Raw genomic sequence first — 14,096 nt, 5'->3', positions numbered from 1 at the left:
GATGGGCACAAGCACAAATTCTAACGTGCCACAGGCTTCGTGGCTCTACCTAAGCTATAAAGAACCCCCTACCTGTCCCAGTTCCCAGCTTAAGACTTGGAGTGCACCCCCAACCCTGTGGCCTCTTCAGCAAACCCCACACTGGGTGTTAAGAGAGGCCACCAGGCAAACTTGGTGCTGAGGGGAGATAGTGGGGAGCAGGTGGCAAGCCTTTGGGGCCACCCCCAAATGGCCTCTGGGACCAGCAGGCTGAGTAGGGCTGCCTCAGGTGGGCCCCTGGGGTTGATGCGGCCCCCGGAGCAGATGGCCAGGCCTCTGGGAAGCTGCTGGGGTGCGAGCTGTCCATGGAAGGGGTGGGACTACGTGACCTCCAGTGGCTCCTTCAGAAGGAAGCATCACCTTGGAAACTGTCCTGCCTTTCCGCAGGCGTCAGGCTCTGCTCTAAGTGCTTTACGTGTGTTGTCCTGTTGGAGCCTCTCCACACCCCGCGGAGTAGGTGGCTACTACTAGCCCCGGTTTGCAGATAAGGAAACTGAGGCCCCAGACGTTAAGCAACTTGCCCAAACAGGAGAGGAAGGGAATGGTCGAGCAAGGTGAGAGCCCTGGGTCAGGCCTAAGTCCCAACTGCTCCGTGCAGCAGCGTGAGTGAAGCCGGGCTGCGGGCACCGCCCACCAGGCACGCCCTGCCTGGCCCTGCGCTGGATGTGGCTGTGCTGGGTCAGGCCTAGTCAGCACCTTGGGCCCCAAAGTCTGGCGTGGAACAAGTTAAGCGACATTCTCAGTTTGACATTAGTCTTTTATTATAACCATATTGAATGGGATCACTTTGCCAAAAGGATAAGTCATTTCTTAAATCAATATGAGTTACAGCATAAAGATAATGAGAAAAAAGCAACAGGAGATACATGGCACAACGGAGTATCTGGTAAATCAAATGAACTGTGCCACTGTGAGAAGATGATTATGACAACTTTTACATCAAAGTGGTCTCAAGCCTGCTCACAGGAACTTTATATTTCTTTCAACACTATAAAAAGAGAGCTTTTGAAAGTAACACTGAGGAAGCAGTTTGGGCCCATGAGCAGGAAGCCTGGCTGGCCAGCTGCTGTCTGCAACTCATCCTACCCCCCCACCCCCCGCGCCCTTGCACTGGACACCCGGGGGGCAGGGGCCAGGTGTGCATCTGCAGGGCAGGAGGGCTGGGATGGCCGTGGGCTCCACAGGACAGCCACTCAGAGCGCGGGGATGTAAGTCCTCCATACACACTCTTGTTCTGTAATGACCCCTGGGGGCAGCTGCTTAAAGAAACCATAAAAGAAAAATGATAAATTGGCGTCAGCTCTGGCAGGTAATCCTTAGGAGACAACATAACTGTCACACAGTTCTGTATTTGTTTGTTGTCTCCGACACAGCAGAGCAACGTTCTCACTAACGGCGGGCCATCAGCCCCCAGTGACTGACGCGAGACTGCGCTCGTCAGGCGCTAAGGCCAGTGCAGGGGCGTGGCTTCCCCATGGTCCTGTCCACTCTGCAGCGATAGCATTTCTTCCCAGATTGCAGTGAGCATCAGCAGGAGGTCATCTTTGGAAGAGTAAGCCAGCACAGGGAAATGCTGAAAGTGTCATATGACCCCCTGGCATACAGACTAAGTAAGGCAAAGTCACAGTGACTTTCATTCTCTCATCTGTAACTCCCATATGTAATGTACAGAGATAAATTTTAACTTAAATTTCCAAACTGATCAGAGAGGAATGCATGAAACACAGGGACATGTATAAAAAAGCAGATGACAATGAGAATTAATCTAAGCTTTATGTATATAAAATATATTTAACTGCAATAATCAAAACATGAGAGGGTTCCACTGATTACCACATTTGCTAACGAAAATGAAAAGGTTTCATATATTCAGGATTTAAAAAATATGCAATTAAACACAAGTACCTGATAAAATAATAAAAAAGGAAGGAACACATATTCTTTGATAGCACTGTAACTAAGAAAAATGCAAACAATGCTCCACTATGAAGAATAAAAACAAGTCACTTAAAAAAGATAAGACAGTAACACAATTCTTGAACCTCATGAACCTTTGGGAATTTGAGGGTGGCACTGCCCGCACCCCACTCCCCTCGTGTGTTTCTTTCCTCCGAGGAGGGAAGGGCTTGTCGGGGGCCACCCTCTGAGTGACCTCCCTGCTCCGCACGTGGCCCCAACACGGAAGCACAGCATGGAGGCCGCACCCGCACATGCGTGCAGGGCTGGGAGTTTTCTGTGACCGTTAAACACTCAGCCAACTGAGGGAACGAGCCTGGCGCCTGGCTGGTGTGGTGCGTGTCTGGGCTGTGTGGCCAGTGACACTTGGCTTTCATAGACTCTAGCTCTCAGGGCCAAGGAAATGCTGAAAGTGAGCAGATGACTGTGGCCCAGCAGCCAGGGGACCGTCAGCTCATGGCCCTTTCCAGTCTCTGTCCTGGAGCCCCAGCAAGGACAGGTCCACACTTCTTACCTTAGAACGGAAACACCAGCACCTTCCCAGGCCAGGTCCTTTGAGAGAAAGTAATGGGTACCCCTGTGCAGCTGCAAGGCCACTCACTTTATGGGAACCTTGGGAGCCTAGGAAGTGTCATCAAGGGGACGTATACTTGGCAGCAACTTACTCAGCAACTCCCCTGCCCATAGGGTGCTGAGCTCAGAGTCAGAGCCAGAGAACTAATCAGTGTCTCTCTGAATAATTGTGGAAAGCCAACCAACCCCGTCATCTGAGCAAAACCAGAGTGACTGTTACTCAGCTTACATGCTGATGTGTCAGGAGGAGATTTCCCTGCTAGAGTTCAAGAACAAACTGCAGAGCTCATTAGAACCCTCCCTGCAGTAGCTGAGTCTCGAGTCATCCTGGAGAGCAAGTGGGAAATCACGTCGTGACCACATTTGTCTATAGAAAAATACATGGTTAGCACTGGGAGGGACGTAAACAGTGTCTGTTCCTTCATACTTAGCTTTCCACTTGTTGCCACAAAAGCTTCCACCGCCCAAAGGCCTCGCCACCCTCCGAGGAGAAGCCCAAAGAACCCGGCAGCCCAGGGCGAGGGAGCCTGCTCCCTGATGAGGTGAAGTGGGTACCGTGTCTCTCCTGTTAGAATTCCTGCTCAGGCAAAGGAGAGGAAAAGTGTCCTTTTCAGGGCTCTTCTCCTAAGGAGAGAAACAGCTCAGGCAACGCTTCATGTTCATGACGGTTCCCTAAGTTACAACTGACAAGGGGACACCCCTATTGTGTACTGAAACGCAGGACGACACTGGCACGTCAGACCTGGGCCTGCCCTGGCATGGCGCCTAGGACGCACGATGGGGCCCAGGCCTGTTGCTCCTACACTTGGCTCCCAGCAAGGGAAGGGCTGTGCAGAAATCCTGCATCCTCCTGGCACCCGGAATGTTCTCTAGGAAGCCCTGCTCCCCAGGAGGGACTCCAGGTCTAATTCCCGGTTGCTGTTACCTTAAGGCCAATGGGAGATCCTGACTCTGGATGGGAATGAGCTTGGGCTTTTCCCTTTACTTCTAAGTTGACAGGTGAATACAGCCCCAAAACTACAGAAACTTTCCCAAAATCGACTGTCTGAAAGGTGTTTATCCCACAAAGTCAGGGTCATAATTTCCAGTTCAAGGAAGTAACATTCTTACAACTTTTGAAATCAGTGCAGCAAAGATTGGCTTAAAGTGACCTGTTTTCTGGCTGTGAAAGCTTCTAGAAGGTGCAGTGCGATTGTTTAAGGAGGGACAGCGGTGACCACAGTCCACCTGGCCTGAGGTTTGGAAATGGACTCTTTAACAAATGAAACGATCTAAACCACATCACACCAAAATACCATCCTAAGTTTAGACCCTGTTTCTGAAGATCACTGTAACTTTCTGAGGCCAGTAATGGGTTCTTTCCAGCCCTGGAATCCACTAGTTCTAGTCCATTCTGTTGCACTTGGCTCTGCTGTATGGCTTCCCAAGAGAGGAAGGGAACAGGCTGAGAGAGGGATTTCCACAGAGAAGCTTTCCTGATATCTCTTTTCCTCTGCCCGATCTTCTGAGGGAGGGAAGATTTGAAACCAACTCTTCTTCCTTCCTCTAGATATAAGTCATGGAGTTGCTGCACCTATTTAGGTGGGGAGGAGAGGACAGAGGGAAAGTGATTCTACTTGTGGTTTGGTCCTTCTTGACGGTGAGTGTGACACTGGGTACTCAACCTGGCTCTACCGCAGGCACGGTGGCCGGGGCTGGGTTGGGCCCCGAAAGCCGCGTCTGCAGGTGAACATCAGTCTGTGAGCTCTGGGGCCCGATTTGCTTCCCTCTAAAGGGTTCCAGTGGGCTGCACCAATGTCACATGCATGCTGGGGAAGAAGTGTTGGTTTCAGAGGGGTCTCCACTGGGGGAGCCTCAGCCTGGCCTTGGGGCTGCTGAGGCAGATGGCGGGGTCCCCGTGAGGCAGGCCTGGGGCACGGTGGTTAGATGTCCAGGGGGCTCACGATAGTGAAGCCAGAGTCCTTGCTGTGGCTGCTGCTGTCGTCGTCGGGGCTGGAGCTCGGATTGCTGGAGGAAGCGGAGGCTGGGCCCATCAGTGGGTCAGAGAACACCAGGGGGGAGCGGGCCAGGGCCTCGCTTTTCCCAGATGTGCTTCTGAGGGTGCGAAGAGGCTGGGCCTGGCCTGAGAAGGATGCCCTGGCGCTGCCTCCCTCGTCTTCTTTGGAAACCAGGATGAAGTCATCTGAGCTCCCTCTGTCTGCGCACCCTGGCACTTCTGAAGAGGCCTGTGAGGTAAAATCAGAAGGACAGGAGGATGAGAGAGGAAGCCAGCGAGAGGCCCTATGGGCTGGGGAGCGCGCCATGGAAATCTAGGCCACCTCAACCCTGAGCTCTTCCTTGGAAAGACGCGGTGTTTGGTCCTGCTTCCCTGAAGCCCAAGTGCTTCCCGGTGGTGCAGGGCCAGCCCCCCTGAAGCTGAACACTGGCTTCCCAGGGAACAAAGCAAACCTCCCGCTTGGGCAGTTGTTGAGAGAGGCCTGCTCAGGAGCTGGCCAGCAGGCTGCAGACATAATCCCTATCAGCTTCGTGTGGCACCCTGCTGTGCAAAGCACTCCTCCTCTTTGCTAGAACTCTCCTCTGTGAACTGGGGCTGAGGACAGTGTGTGGTCGCCACGCAAGGAGATGATGTGCGTGATGTGAATTCCATAGGACCGCTCCCTAATGGAAGCCCCGTACCCACAGTGATTTTGCTACTTGCCTACAAGACAGCTTTAGCAGGGCCTAGTGTATTTCATCTCATCTGTAACTCACAGCTAGCTCATCCTGGGTATGCACTTGCGGGTCCCCCGGGACAGAGGCAGTAACTGGTAGGTTCTACAAACACGAAAACCAGGAATGATCATTGCAAAGTACATGGCAAAAAGTACAGGGACAGAATTGCTTTTCTCTGCAACTATTTTCCTTTCGTTCTAAGCAATTAGGAGTAGGGTTTTGTTTTTAACTAAAGAAACTGACATCTATGAACCAGTAACGGTTTTGGGTCAAGACCAGGGAAGCTCCTGCCTCTCCTGCGATGGAAGTGAAGCCATAATCCGACCAAAGATGTCCCAACACCAGCCTGGCAGGAAGAGCACCGTCCCCAGCGCTGATGTAAGCCAGGGTTGTGCCCTACCGGCTCCCTCCCCACTCTTCCTGCCTCCTCTCCCCATGGCTTGGGTGGGACAGGTGCAGGGTCTGACGCTGAGATACACCAAGCCTCTTGGCTAAAAGTGCCCCCTGGGTCCTCTGACCTCCAGACTGGTATGGCCAAGGTCACCTGTGGGCTGTGGGCAGAGCCTGGACAGGCAGTTGGCAACACTTCTAAGGGACATCTGGGCCTGACTGACAGGCCCCTCTCTGAATCGTATGTTCTCCTTGGTGATGGGGGGCGGGTGACTAAATAATGGCTTAGGTGCCTCCACCCTCTGACAATTCGTCTACCTTTAAGATATTTAATTGGAGAACAGAAATAGAATCTGCTTTTAATATCACAGTGCTGAAACAACAGGCCTTGAGCCTCTTCATCTCAAGTTTTAAAGCTGTTTACATTCTATCAACACATTAATTCTTACAAAACCGAAGAGATACACAACACACGGCCCTCTGTTAGAAGGGGAGGTGATCACAAATGGTTAGGGCAGTTTGGGAGAGCAAGACTGCCTTTTTTCCTCCCCTTTGCTGTCTCTCTGTAAGGTGCATCTGGTCAGGGCTGTGTTGCCCCTGGGGAGGTGAGAAGGGACGTCTGAGTGGGGCCTATCTTCCCACACATATACACATGAGATGCACGTAAGGCTGCTTGGGACCTCAGCTTTGACCTCCTAGCCCCAAAGAGTGGACACTTGGTTCACATGACTGTCGTCCTGCATTGTAAACTGAAAACCTTGACCTCTCAGCCCACACGGGGTCTACGGCTGGAACGCTGCTTGGTAGAACTTATCTTAGGTTGAAAATAAAATGGGCATGTACAGTGGGTGCTATTTTTAGAGTGGTGTCCTACTACGGAAATACCATGATCCCCTACTCTCCTTCAGCTCACAGTGAAGACGTTAGCAAGACTCTGAAGAGGAGAGATACCTTATAAAACCTGAGCCTGGAAGTAAAGATAGTTCCTGCCATCACTAATTATCTGGAGCGTTTCTGGAAAAGTAGTGAAGTCAAGTTATAAATTGTGCATAACATCCCTCCCAAGCCCCCAATTCCCAGGTATTTCCCATGGATGGGCTTAGACAAAGCACATTAGAGTGGACAGGGCCTCAGAAACCAGCTTCTTTTATTATTCCCCTATCTTTATATCAAAAAATAAAGCCCAGACTGGAAGCCTGGTGGCTTGGCCAATGTCACAAAGCAAATTAAAAGACCCCACTCTTCTGGACTCCCACCTAGAACTCTTCCAGACACAAAGATGCCTTCTTTCTGGGTTTCCATAGCAGTCTTAGCTGTTACCTGGTGCCGTTTATATCATTTACAGAAACTTTGTAAATTCCTAGGTCAATCCTCTCTTTTTGACAAATACAGGCACGTAATGCACAATTAAAAAGGTTTTTCAACCTGTCAGTCCTGCCTAAAACTGGCCAGGACCACCACAATATACACCCCCCACTCTGCCTTGTTTCTTAGTTTGAGTTTAGGACCATGGTGGAAGCAGGTGAGCCCAACTATAGACCAGTGCATTCAACAGAAATCTTCTATGATGATGGAAAGGTTACATGTTAGCTCAGGGTGAATCTTCCTCAGGCAAAAAAAAAAAAAAAAAAAAAGGTTGGGGGGTGGTGAGCCTAAGCTCAATAATATTTAAACAAATAATGACTATTGAAAAATTAAACATCTGTGTAGGGAAAGAGAATTTGGAGGAACTAATCAAATTAAACTTGCAATGTTATTGTGGTTTTCATGTGGCTAAAAATGCAGACTCAAAATACTCTGTGAAAACTTCCCTTTAAAGCTGGATGAAATTAACCAGACAGGGCTCCCTGTACTCTTCAAACTGAAAATGCTTCCATTCTAAAATGTCGTTTTTCTTTCTTAAAGTCATAAAAATTAAATAATTTACAAGCATCTGGATGGTAGTTTTTGAGAAAGTGGCTTAGATGAGATTTTGCTAATGTTCATTTTTCAAGATGAAACTGTAAGCCATTTAAAAAGAGTATTATTAGGAATTTTTAGTCCAATCAGATAATGTCTAGTGAGGTGGCATGGTGCAGCCGGAGCTTACTGGATTGGGACCTGGGCTCTGAAAACATAACGTCCGCTGAGCCCATGCACCTCTCTGGCCTTCGTTTCCACTCTGGTAAGCGAGCAGGCAGGACCAAGTGCATGAGGAGTTCCTTAGATCCTTTCTAACTGGAAAATTCTGTGATTCTATGTTAGAATAAATTATACACAGCGTCAACAGCTGAGAACAGGGGTCAGCAAACTCTGGCCCCTGGGCCAAAGATGAGAACGGCTTACACATTTTTAAAGGGGTGTAAAAAGAAAGGGACAAACAAAAACAACAAATACAAACACAAATATGTGACAGAGACCATATGTGGCCTGAAAATCCTACAACATTTACTATCTGGCCCTTTACAGAAAAAGTTTGCTGACCTCTCTGCCTTAGAGGATGGACGTTAATGAGAAGTCTTTCCCCTTGAAGGTGAAAAAGGTTCTAACCAAGCAAAACACACTCCAGACAGCATTAGGAAAGCACGGACAGTACTTCCTGTGCTAAAGAGGAATGGAGGCATCAGCGGGAGGCAAATGACCAATAACAGAGGCAGAGATCAGGCTTTCTAAGGCGACACAATGGGACTGGCAGGAGGTTCAGGCCAAAACTACTACATGTAGGTGTGTAGGTTGTGCACTGCACAACTCTAGGAGACACCAGTCTAATTATTATTGTGAATGGCACCCCCTAAGGCATCGAGGTAACCAATCTGCACAGTTATATACACCATCCCCGGCTCAGGCCACTTGTTATTTCACAGTTGAACTTCACACATAGTAATTTCAAGTAACTTTGGTAAGGTTTTTGTTACTCATAGCTTTGAAGAACTACTGTGAATGTGCCCCCATCAAGTTAATGTGACAGCGTTCATCAGAGCTCCTGTACCTGCTTGGCGGCCCCAGGCATTTGGTCACCCTGGCCCTGGCCATGGCCCTGGCCGCTGGAGCAGTAGTGGTCGTCTGAGATGGTGATCTGCTCGTTCTCCTCCGCTTCCAGCTGGCTCTGGTTGAAACGCAGAGAACCTTTCAGAATGTCTTTGATCTATTTTCAAAGAAGAAAATAAATACAAAAGATGAATGAGTTGGTTTTTAAATGCTAGCGAAACTCTAATACATTTAAACTAGACTTGTCATTGACCAGTTTTTAATAGTACGGATATGAATATATTACTCTAAGAAAGAAATTTTAAAAAATCCAACTCTATAAAGTCATTGACTTACTAACGACCAAGGAAAGTTTCAGAGTCTTAATGGCCAGGTTCTCACTGGGTCGGGCATGGGTGCCGCACCCCTGGCAGTTATCTTAAAGCTGGAAGCACCATTTGGCTGCACACCCAGCCCCACGGAACAGCCCTTGGCTACCCCAGCGGCTCGGCTGCAGCTGAGCTGTTAATAACACAGGAGGACATTTGAGAGTGGCACTCTCTTTTTGCTGACATTTACATTCCCTCTAGCGCTTCAGAGGTTGAATAAATGTGGCCCTTGAGGGCCGGAGGCCTGCTGCAGGTAGTGATTAAGACTTGTGCTCCAAGGACATTTGTGCATTCATGGCTGGATGACTGGATGTGATGCTGGACCATACCACACCAGCTTTAAGTGAGGAACAAAGAGAATGGGCTTAGTAAGAGGAAGAGGCAGGGGTGGGAAATGGAAAACCAGTTGAGGCTGCAAGCTAGTCAGACACAATCACTAGAAGGAACAAAGGGCAGAAGGAGCTGAAGATTTGGGTGGGGTTCTGTCTGGGAGGAACGAGGCACTGGGGGGACACTGGCTCCGATCCTGCAGTACTCCATGCCCCAGGGTGCCCTCCCAACAGGCACTAAAAGGGTAGCCTGTGGGACACCAAGTCAGATCAATGGACATACCTGTTTTAATCCTGCCAGGGAAACCAGAATTTGATCTTCTTTTTCCAAATTTTCTTGTAAAATTACATCTTGAATGTTCACTAAAAATAGAACAAGGATATTTTTTAAAATTGAAGTATAGTTGACAATATCATGTTAGTTGTGTCCAACACAGCGATTCAATATTTATACACATTATGAAATGATCACCATGATAAGTCTAGTTACTATCTGTCACCATGCAGAGTTATTACAATATTATTGACTATATGCCCTATGCCATATATCACACACCTGTGATGACATATTTTATAACTGGAAGTCTGTACCTCTAGAATGACATTTGATAACTAATGCTCTGAGTATAACTTATCTGCTGCCACACCATAGCTTCAGACAAACTTGAGAATTTTTCTGCCACATTTCTCAGCAACTATTCCCACTGAGGATGCTCTGACAAAATGCGGATGGGGAGGCGCCAGGCAGAGCCAAGGGGAGCACTGAGCCTGGCACGCACAGCCTTGCCACCAACATTGCATGAATGCATTCTTAGAACGACAGATGTGTCTGCACTTTCACAGACAGACCAGGGCACCTTTTGCTGACCTACCACGTGGTGAACAGCCTAGAACATTCATCTAACCTCTAGGAGGAAGCATTTTGGCCTGGGCTTCCTACACTGCCTCCCGGTTCACTCATGTTAACTCACCTCTCTCTCTCAGGACGTGTTCCTCCTAGGTGACAGAAATTAATAAAGACACCGTCTTTAAGGAATTAAATGGTAAAGCATGTTGTCGATTCAACACAGTGGCAAGAATAAAAGGACAAACTCATGGCACTACAGGCTGCCACCAGACACACAATAAGTATTTACTGACTGACTGACTGACTTACTGACAATGAACAAACATGGAAAAATACTCTTGCAACTTGCATTTCAAAACACTGCTATTCTAAATACTTTCAGAAGGTACTTCCAGTAATGGGCAAGGTGAAGACTGACACCATCAACACGAGGCCAGCCTGACTATTTATTAGAACCTGCAGTCTGAATAAGCCTATAAACCAGGCTGACAGGTCCTCTTCCACACTGCAGCAGGAAACAGCAGCTTTTACTTATTCAGAAAATGTGACTGTAGTTTCTGGCTATCAGAAAGGCCTGCTCCAAAACAAGAACGCAAGATGAATGGGAATGGAATAATAGATATAATTAGACGGCTAACGTTTTTGGTTTCCTTAAAAGCCTGTAACAATTTGTTCTCTGTCAACAAAAAAACAACACAAAATCCACTCAACAAGACATTAACAACAATCAACTGAAGAAAACTGACAAGAAACAGTTCTGTAGGTCTTGTAGAGGACTGCAGAGGCTTACTTTGGTTTTTATGACTGCTATGGCTGGAAAGCAGAGCTCTGAGGGCCTGAGGGCTGCCGGAGCAGCAGGGCGCACAGTGGCTGGGCAGTTGGGAAGGGTGGTTGGTTCTGCCTGCTGAGCTGCGAGGTGGGGCGGATCCCCCAGCTCCTGCTGGGTAAGCAGGGGCAGCAGGGGCCAGCCCCCACACCATGAGATGAAGTTTAGCCAATGGATGCAGGAGCGCCAAGACATGTGGAGGAAGCAGGGGGGGTTTCTTCAGTCCAAGGAACTACCGGAGAGGAGGCCCCTGGAGGCCACACTCAGCACATCGGGGGGCCAGGAGAAGAGGCAATGGGCAGAAACCAAACATGATGTTTCCTGCTGCCCTGACTGGGTCTTTGTCTCCTGCTGCCCCTGATGGTCTGCTGTGGAACATATCCTGAAGCAAAAGGGTTTGTCCAAATTGCGCGGTTCCTGCCCCAGTGTAATGGTGAGGCCCATGGTCAGCAGCAGCAAAACCAAAGGCCTTTAGGGTCATAGGTTGCAGACCTACAGGGCAGTCAGAGGCTGCACTGGGGAGAGGCCCAGGAATAGGCAGGAACAGAGCTCTCCTTAGAGGCCAGTAAAGACCCAGAGGGCACTCAGAGGCCCTTCCTCAAACACCACAGAGCCATGTAAGCCAGCCCAGAACTCTGACATCATGCTGGCGGCGGGAAGAGACAGAGTGGAGAAACTCTATCTGGGGGCATTTGCTCAGTTGAGACAGTTGACCTGTAAGAGACCGAGTTGCCTTTAATTGGCAAGTTTAAGCCTTGGACTGCCACTGGTGGGAACGGAACTTCACAGCACGACTTCCGTACACCTGAGTTCAGGTACATAGATTTACTGTCCCACTACAGAAGTACCAGTGTCTACCTGAGATCTTACAAAACCTAACTGGCCATGTTGCCTGAAAGTCCCATGAACCAGGAAGCCCTGGCCACCTTCTCTTGGATGCCCTGTTTTGCTGTGAGTCTGCCACAAACCCATATACTCAGGAGTGGTGGTGGTGGTGGTGCTTGCAGGCGGAGGCTGAAAGGGGCGTGCTGGTGAAGGCAGAAGGTATGAGTATACTGGGAAGATGGAACAAGAGAAACCTCTCGTCTTTCATTACAGGCCTAAGGCAGAATGATGCTCCGTGTTGTACAGGCCACATCCCCCCATGTGCTCCCTTTTGATAAGAGTGTGAGCAGCCACCAAGCCTAGATCCTCACTATTGCACTGCCTCTTAGGTCGAAAGAGGTGGCAGAGCTGCTGGTGGGCTACCCCAACTCTACCCTCCACTCCTTCCTCACCAACACGTCACAGATTTTATTCAGGGCAGGACTGTGTGCATCTTCCCTTGTAGCCAAGGTTGGTCATGTGACACAGCTCTGGCCAATGAGGTGCAAGAGAAGTCCCTGCATGGAGCTTCTGGAAAGCTCCTCAGGGGGACTGACTCAGTTTGTGCCTTTACTCTCCCCATTTTTGCTGCCTGAAACGCTGGCAGGAGGTCCACAAGTCAACTTGCAAACACGTGCATGAGGATCACAGCTTAAGGCCTGTGGGCAGAAAGCCAGAAGCAGCCTGGGGTACTGGGTACATCATGGAGCTGCCATACCTGCTTGGACTGCCTACCTCTGGGCTTCTTTTATTTAAAACAAGAAATAACCTCCTGATTTGTTTATTTTGTTTTTTGGGTTTATGTTATTAGCAGCTGTATTAGTTTCAAAGTACTATAAACTAGACAGTTTAAAACAACAGAAACTCATCCTCAGCTCTGGAGGTTCTCAGTCCAAAGGCAAGGTTGGCAGGCTCCCTGAGGGTTCTAGGGAAGCATTCTTCCTCGCCTCTTCCCAGCTTCGGGCAGTTGTCCGCAATCCCTGGCTTTCCCTCTACTGTCACATGGCACTCTCCCTGTGTGTCTCTGTCCGAATTTCCCTCTTTTTATAAGGACACCAATCACTGGATTACAGCCTACCCTAATCCAGGATGACCTCAGCCCAACTTGATTATATCTGTAAAGACCCTATTTCCAAATAGGTCACACTCACAGGCTCTGGGTGGACACGAATTTAGGGAGAACCTTATTCGACTCAGCACAGCAACCAAACTACCCGTTATCCAGGAGGGAAATCCTCTAACGAAAGGGGACCAAGGAGTCCCACCAATCCTCTCCTGCTCGCACAACATGATCTCCAGTCCCAGGCTGGCTCTGGCCCGCTGTGCACCGTGGGCAGCCAAGGGCCCAGCCGGGGAGGGAGAAGAGCCCAGAGCCTTAGGGTCATCGTGGCGGACCCCCACCCGGCAATTCTGCAGCCTCCGTTTGTGGACAGACTCAAACATAACCTTTCAGAATCTGATGAAAAACCGGACCTTCTCCCCTGAAAACCCACCTAAACATAAAATGTTCACTTAATTTTAAGGATAAGCCTCTGCCATAATCAACTAAGCTGACTAGTCTCACTCTAAGAAATTGAGGGTATAGAAATCCTAATTAAAATAAAATGGCACCTTCAGAGGCTGCTAAACGTTTTGAATACAAAAATTTTCATTTTACTAACAAAGTACTGACCATGTAAATCCTTTGCCTAAATGGTTCTACTATATATTCATTTAAGGTAGCATTAACGAACATTCTACTAATATATACTAATATATAATCTCTTAGTAACAAACCTGCAGCTTTAAGTAAGTTGTACCTGCATGCAAAAATAGAAAAACATAATAATGCCTTTTCATGCCTTAAAATATTAAAGGCAGAAACGTGAAATGTTTAAATTCCAATGTAATGCCTATTTTTCCTTACAGCGAGAGGTAGAATAAATTACGACATAAAGGGTCTTTCTTTTTGTTTCTGTGTAGGAGGAAGGTTATGTTCTTTGTAATCTCTTTCTATGTAAGTATCATATATTATAACTGTTGGAGCGCTGAAACTCATGGGGAACACCTCACAGAACTAAGCACTTCTGTGGAAAGTATACAAAAATCTTATCAACATAACAATCTCATGGTGACTCCACTATTTTTCATGAAATGTCAATGCCACAAAAATAGATCTCTAACTCTGAGGGTAATGGAAATGGCACACAAACTACTTTTTCAATTTCTTAAAACCCTTATTTTCT

The 14,096-nt window shown here is 48.3% G+C and overlaps 1 protein-coding gene across 11 annotated transcripts in view; it reads right to left on the bottom strand.

Annotated features, from left to right (window-relative positions):
• Positions 1 to 778: 778 nt before the first annotated feature.
• TBC1D5 (TBC1 domain family member 5) overlaps positions 779 to 14,096 on the bottom strand; it is a 570,404-nt gene continuing 557,086 nt past the window's right edge. For all 11 annotated transcript variants that reach the window (XM_070238099.1, XM_070238103.1, XM_023620885.2 and 8 more), the window contains 3 exons: positions 9,618 to 9,697; positions 8,639 to 8,794; positions 779 to 4,793 (listed from right to left, as the gene is read on the bottom strand). In XM_070238099.1, coding sequence (XP_070094200.1) covers positions 4,491 to 4,793; positions 8,639 to 8,794; positions 9,618 to 9,697 — 539 coding nt within the window. In that variant the 3' untranslated portion in view covers positions 779 to 4,490. The remainder of the gene's footprint in view (positions 4,794 to 8,638; positions 8,795 to 9,617; positions 9,698 to 14,096) is intronic.

This window comes from Equus caballus, chromosome 16 (genome assembly GCF_041296265.1).
Source record: "Equus caballus isolate H_3958 breed thoroughbred chromosome 16, TB-T2T, whole genome shotgun sequence".
Classification (NCBI taxonomy): domain Eukaryota; kingdom Metazoa; phylum Chordata; class Mammalia; order Perissodactyla; family Equidae; genus Equus; species Equus caballus.
Note: the sequence above shows the minus strand (reverse complement) of the source record. Positions and strands in the feature narration are given on the sequence as shown.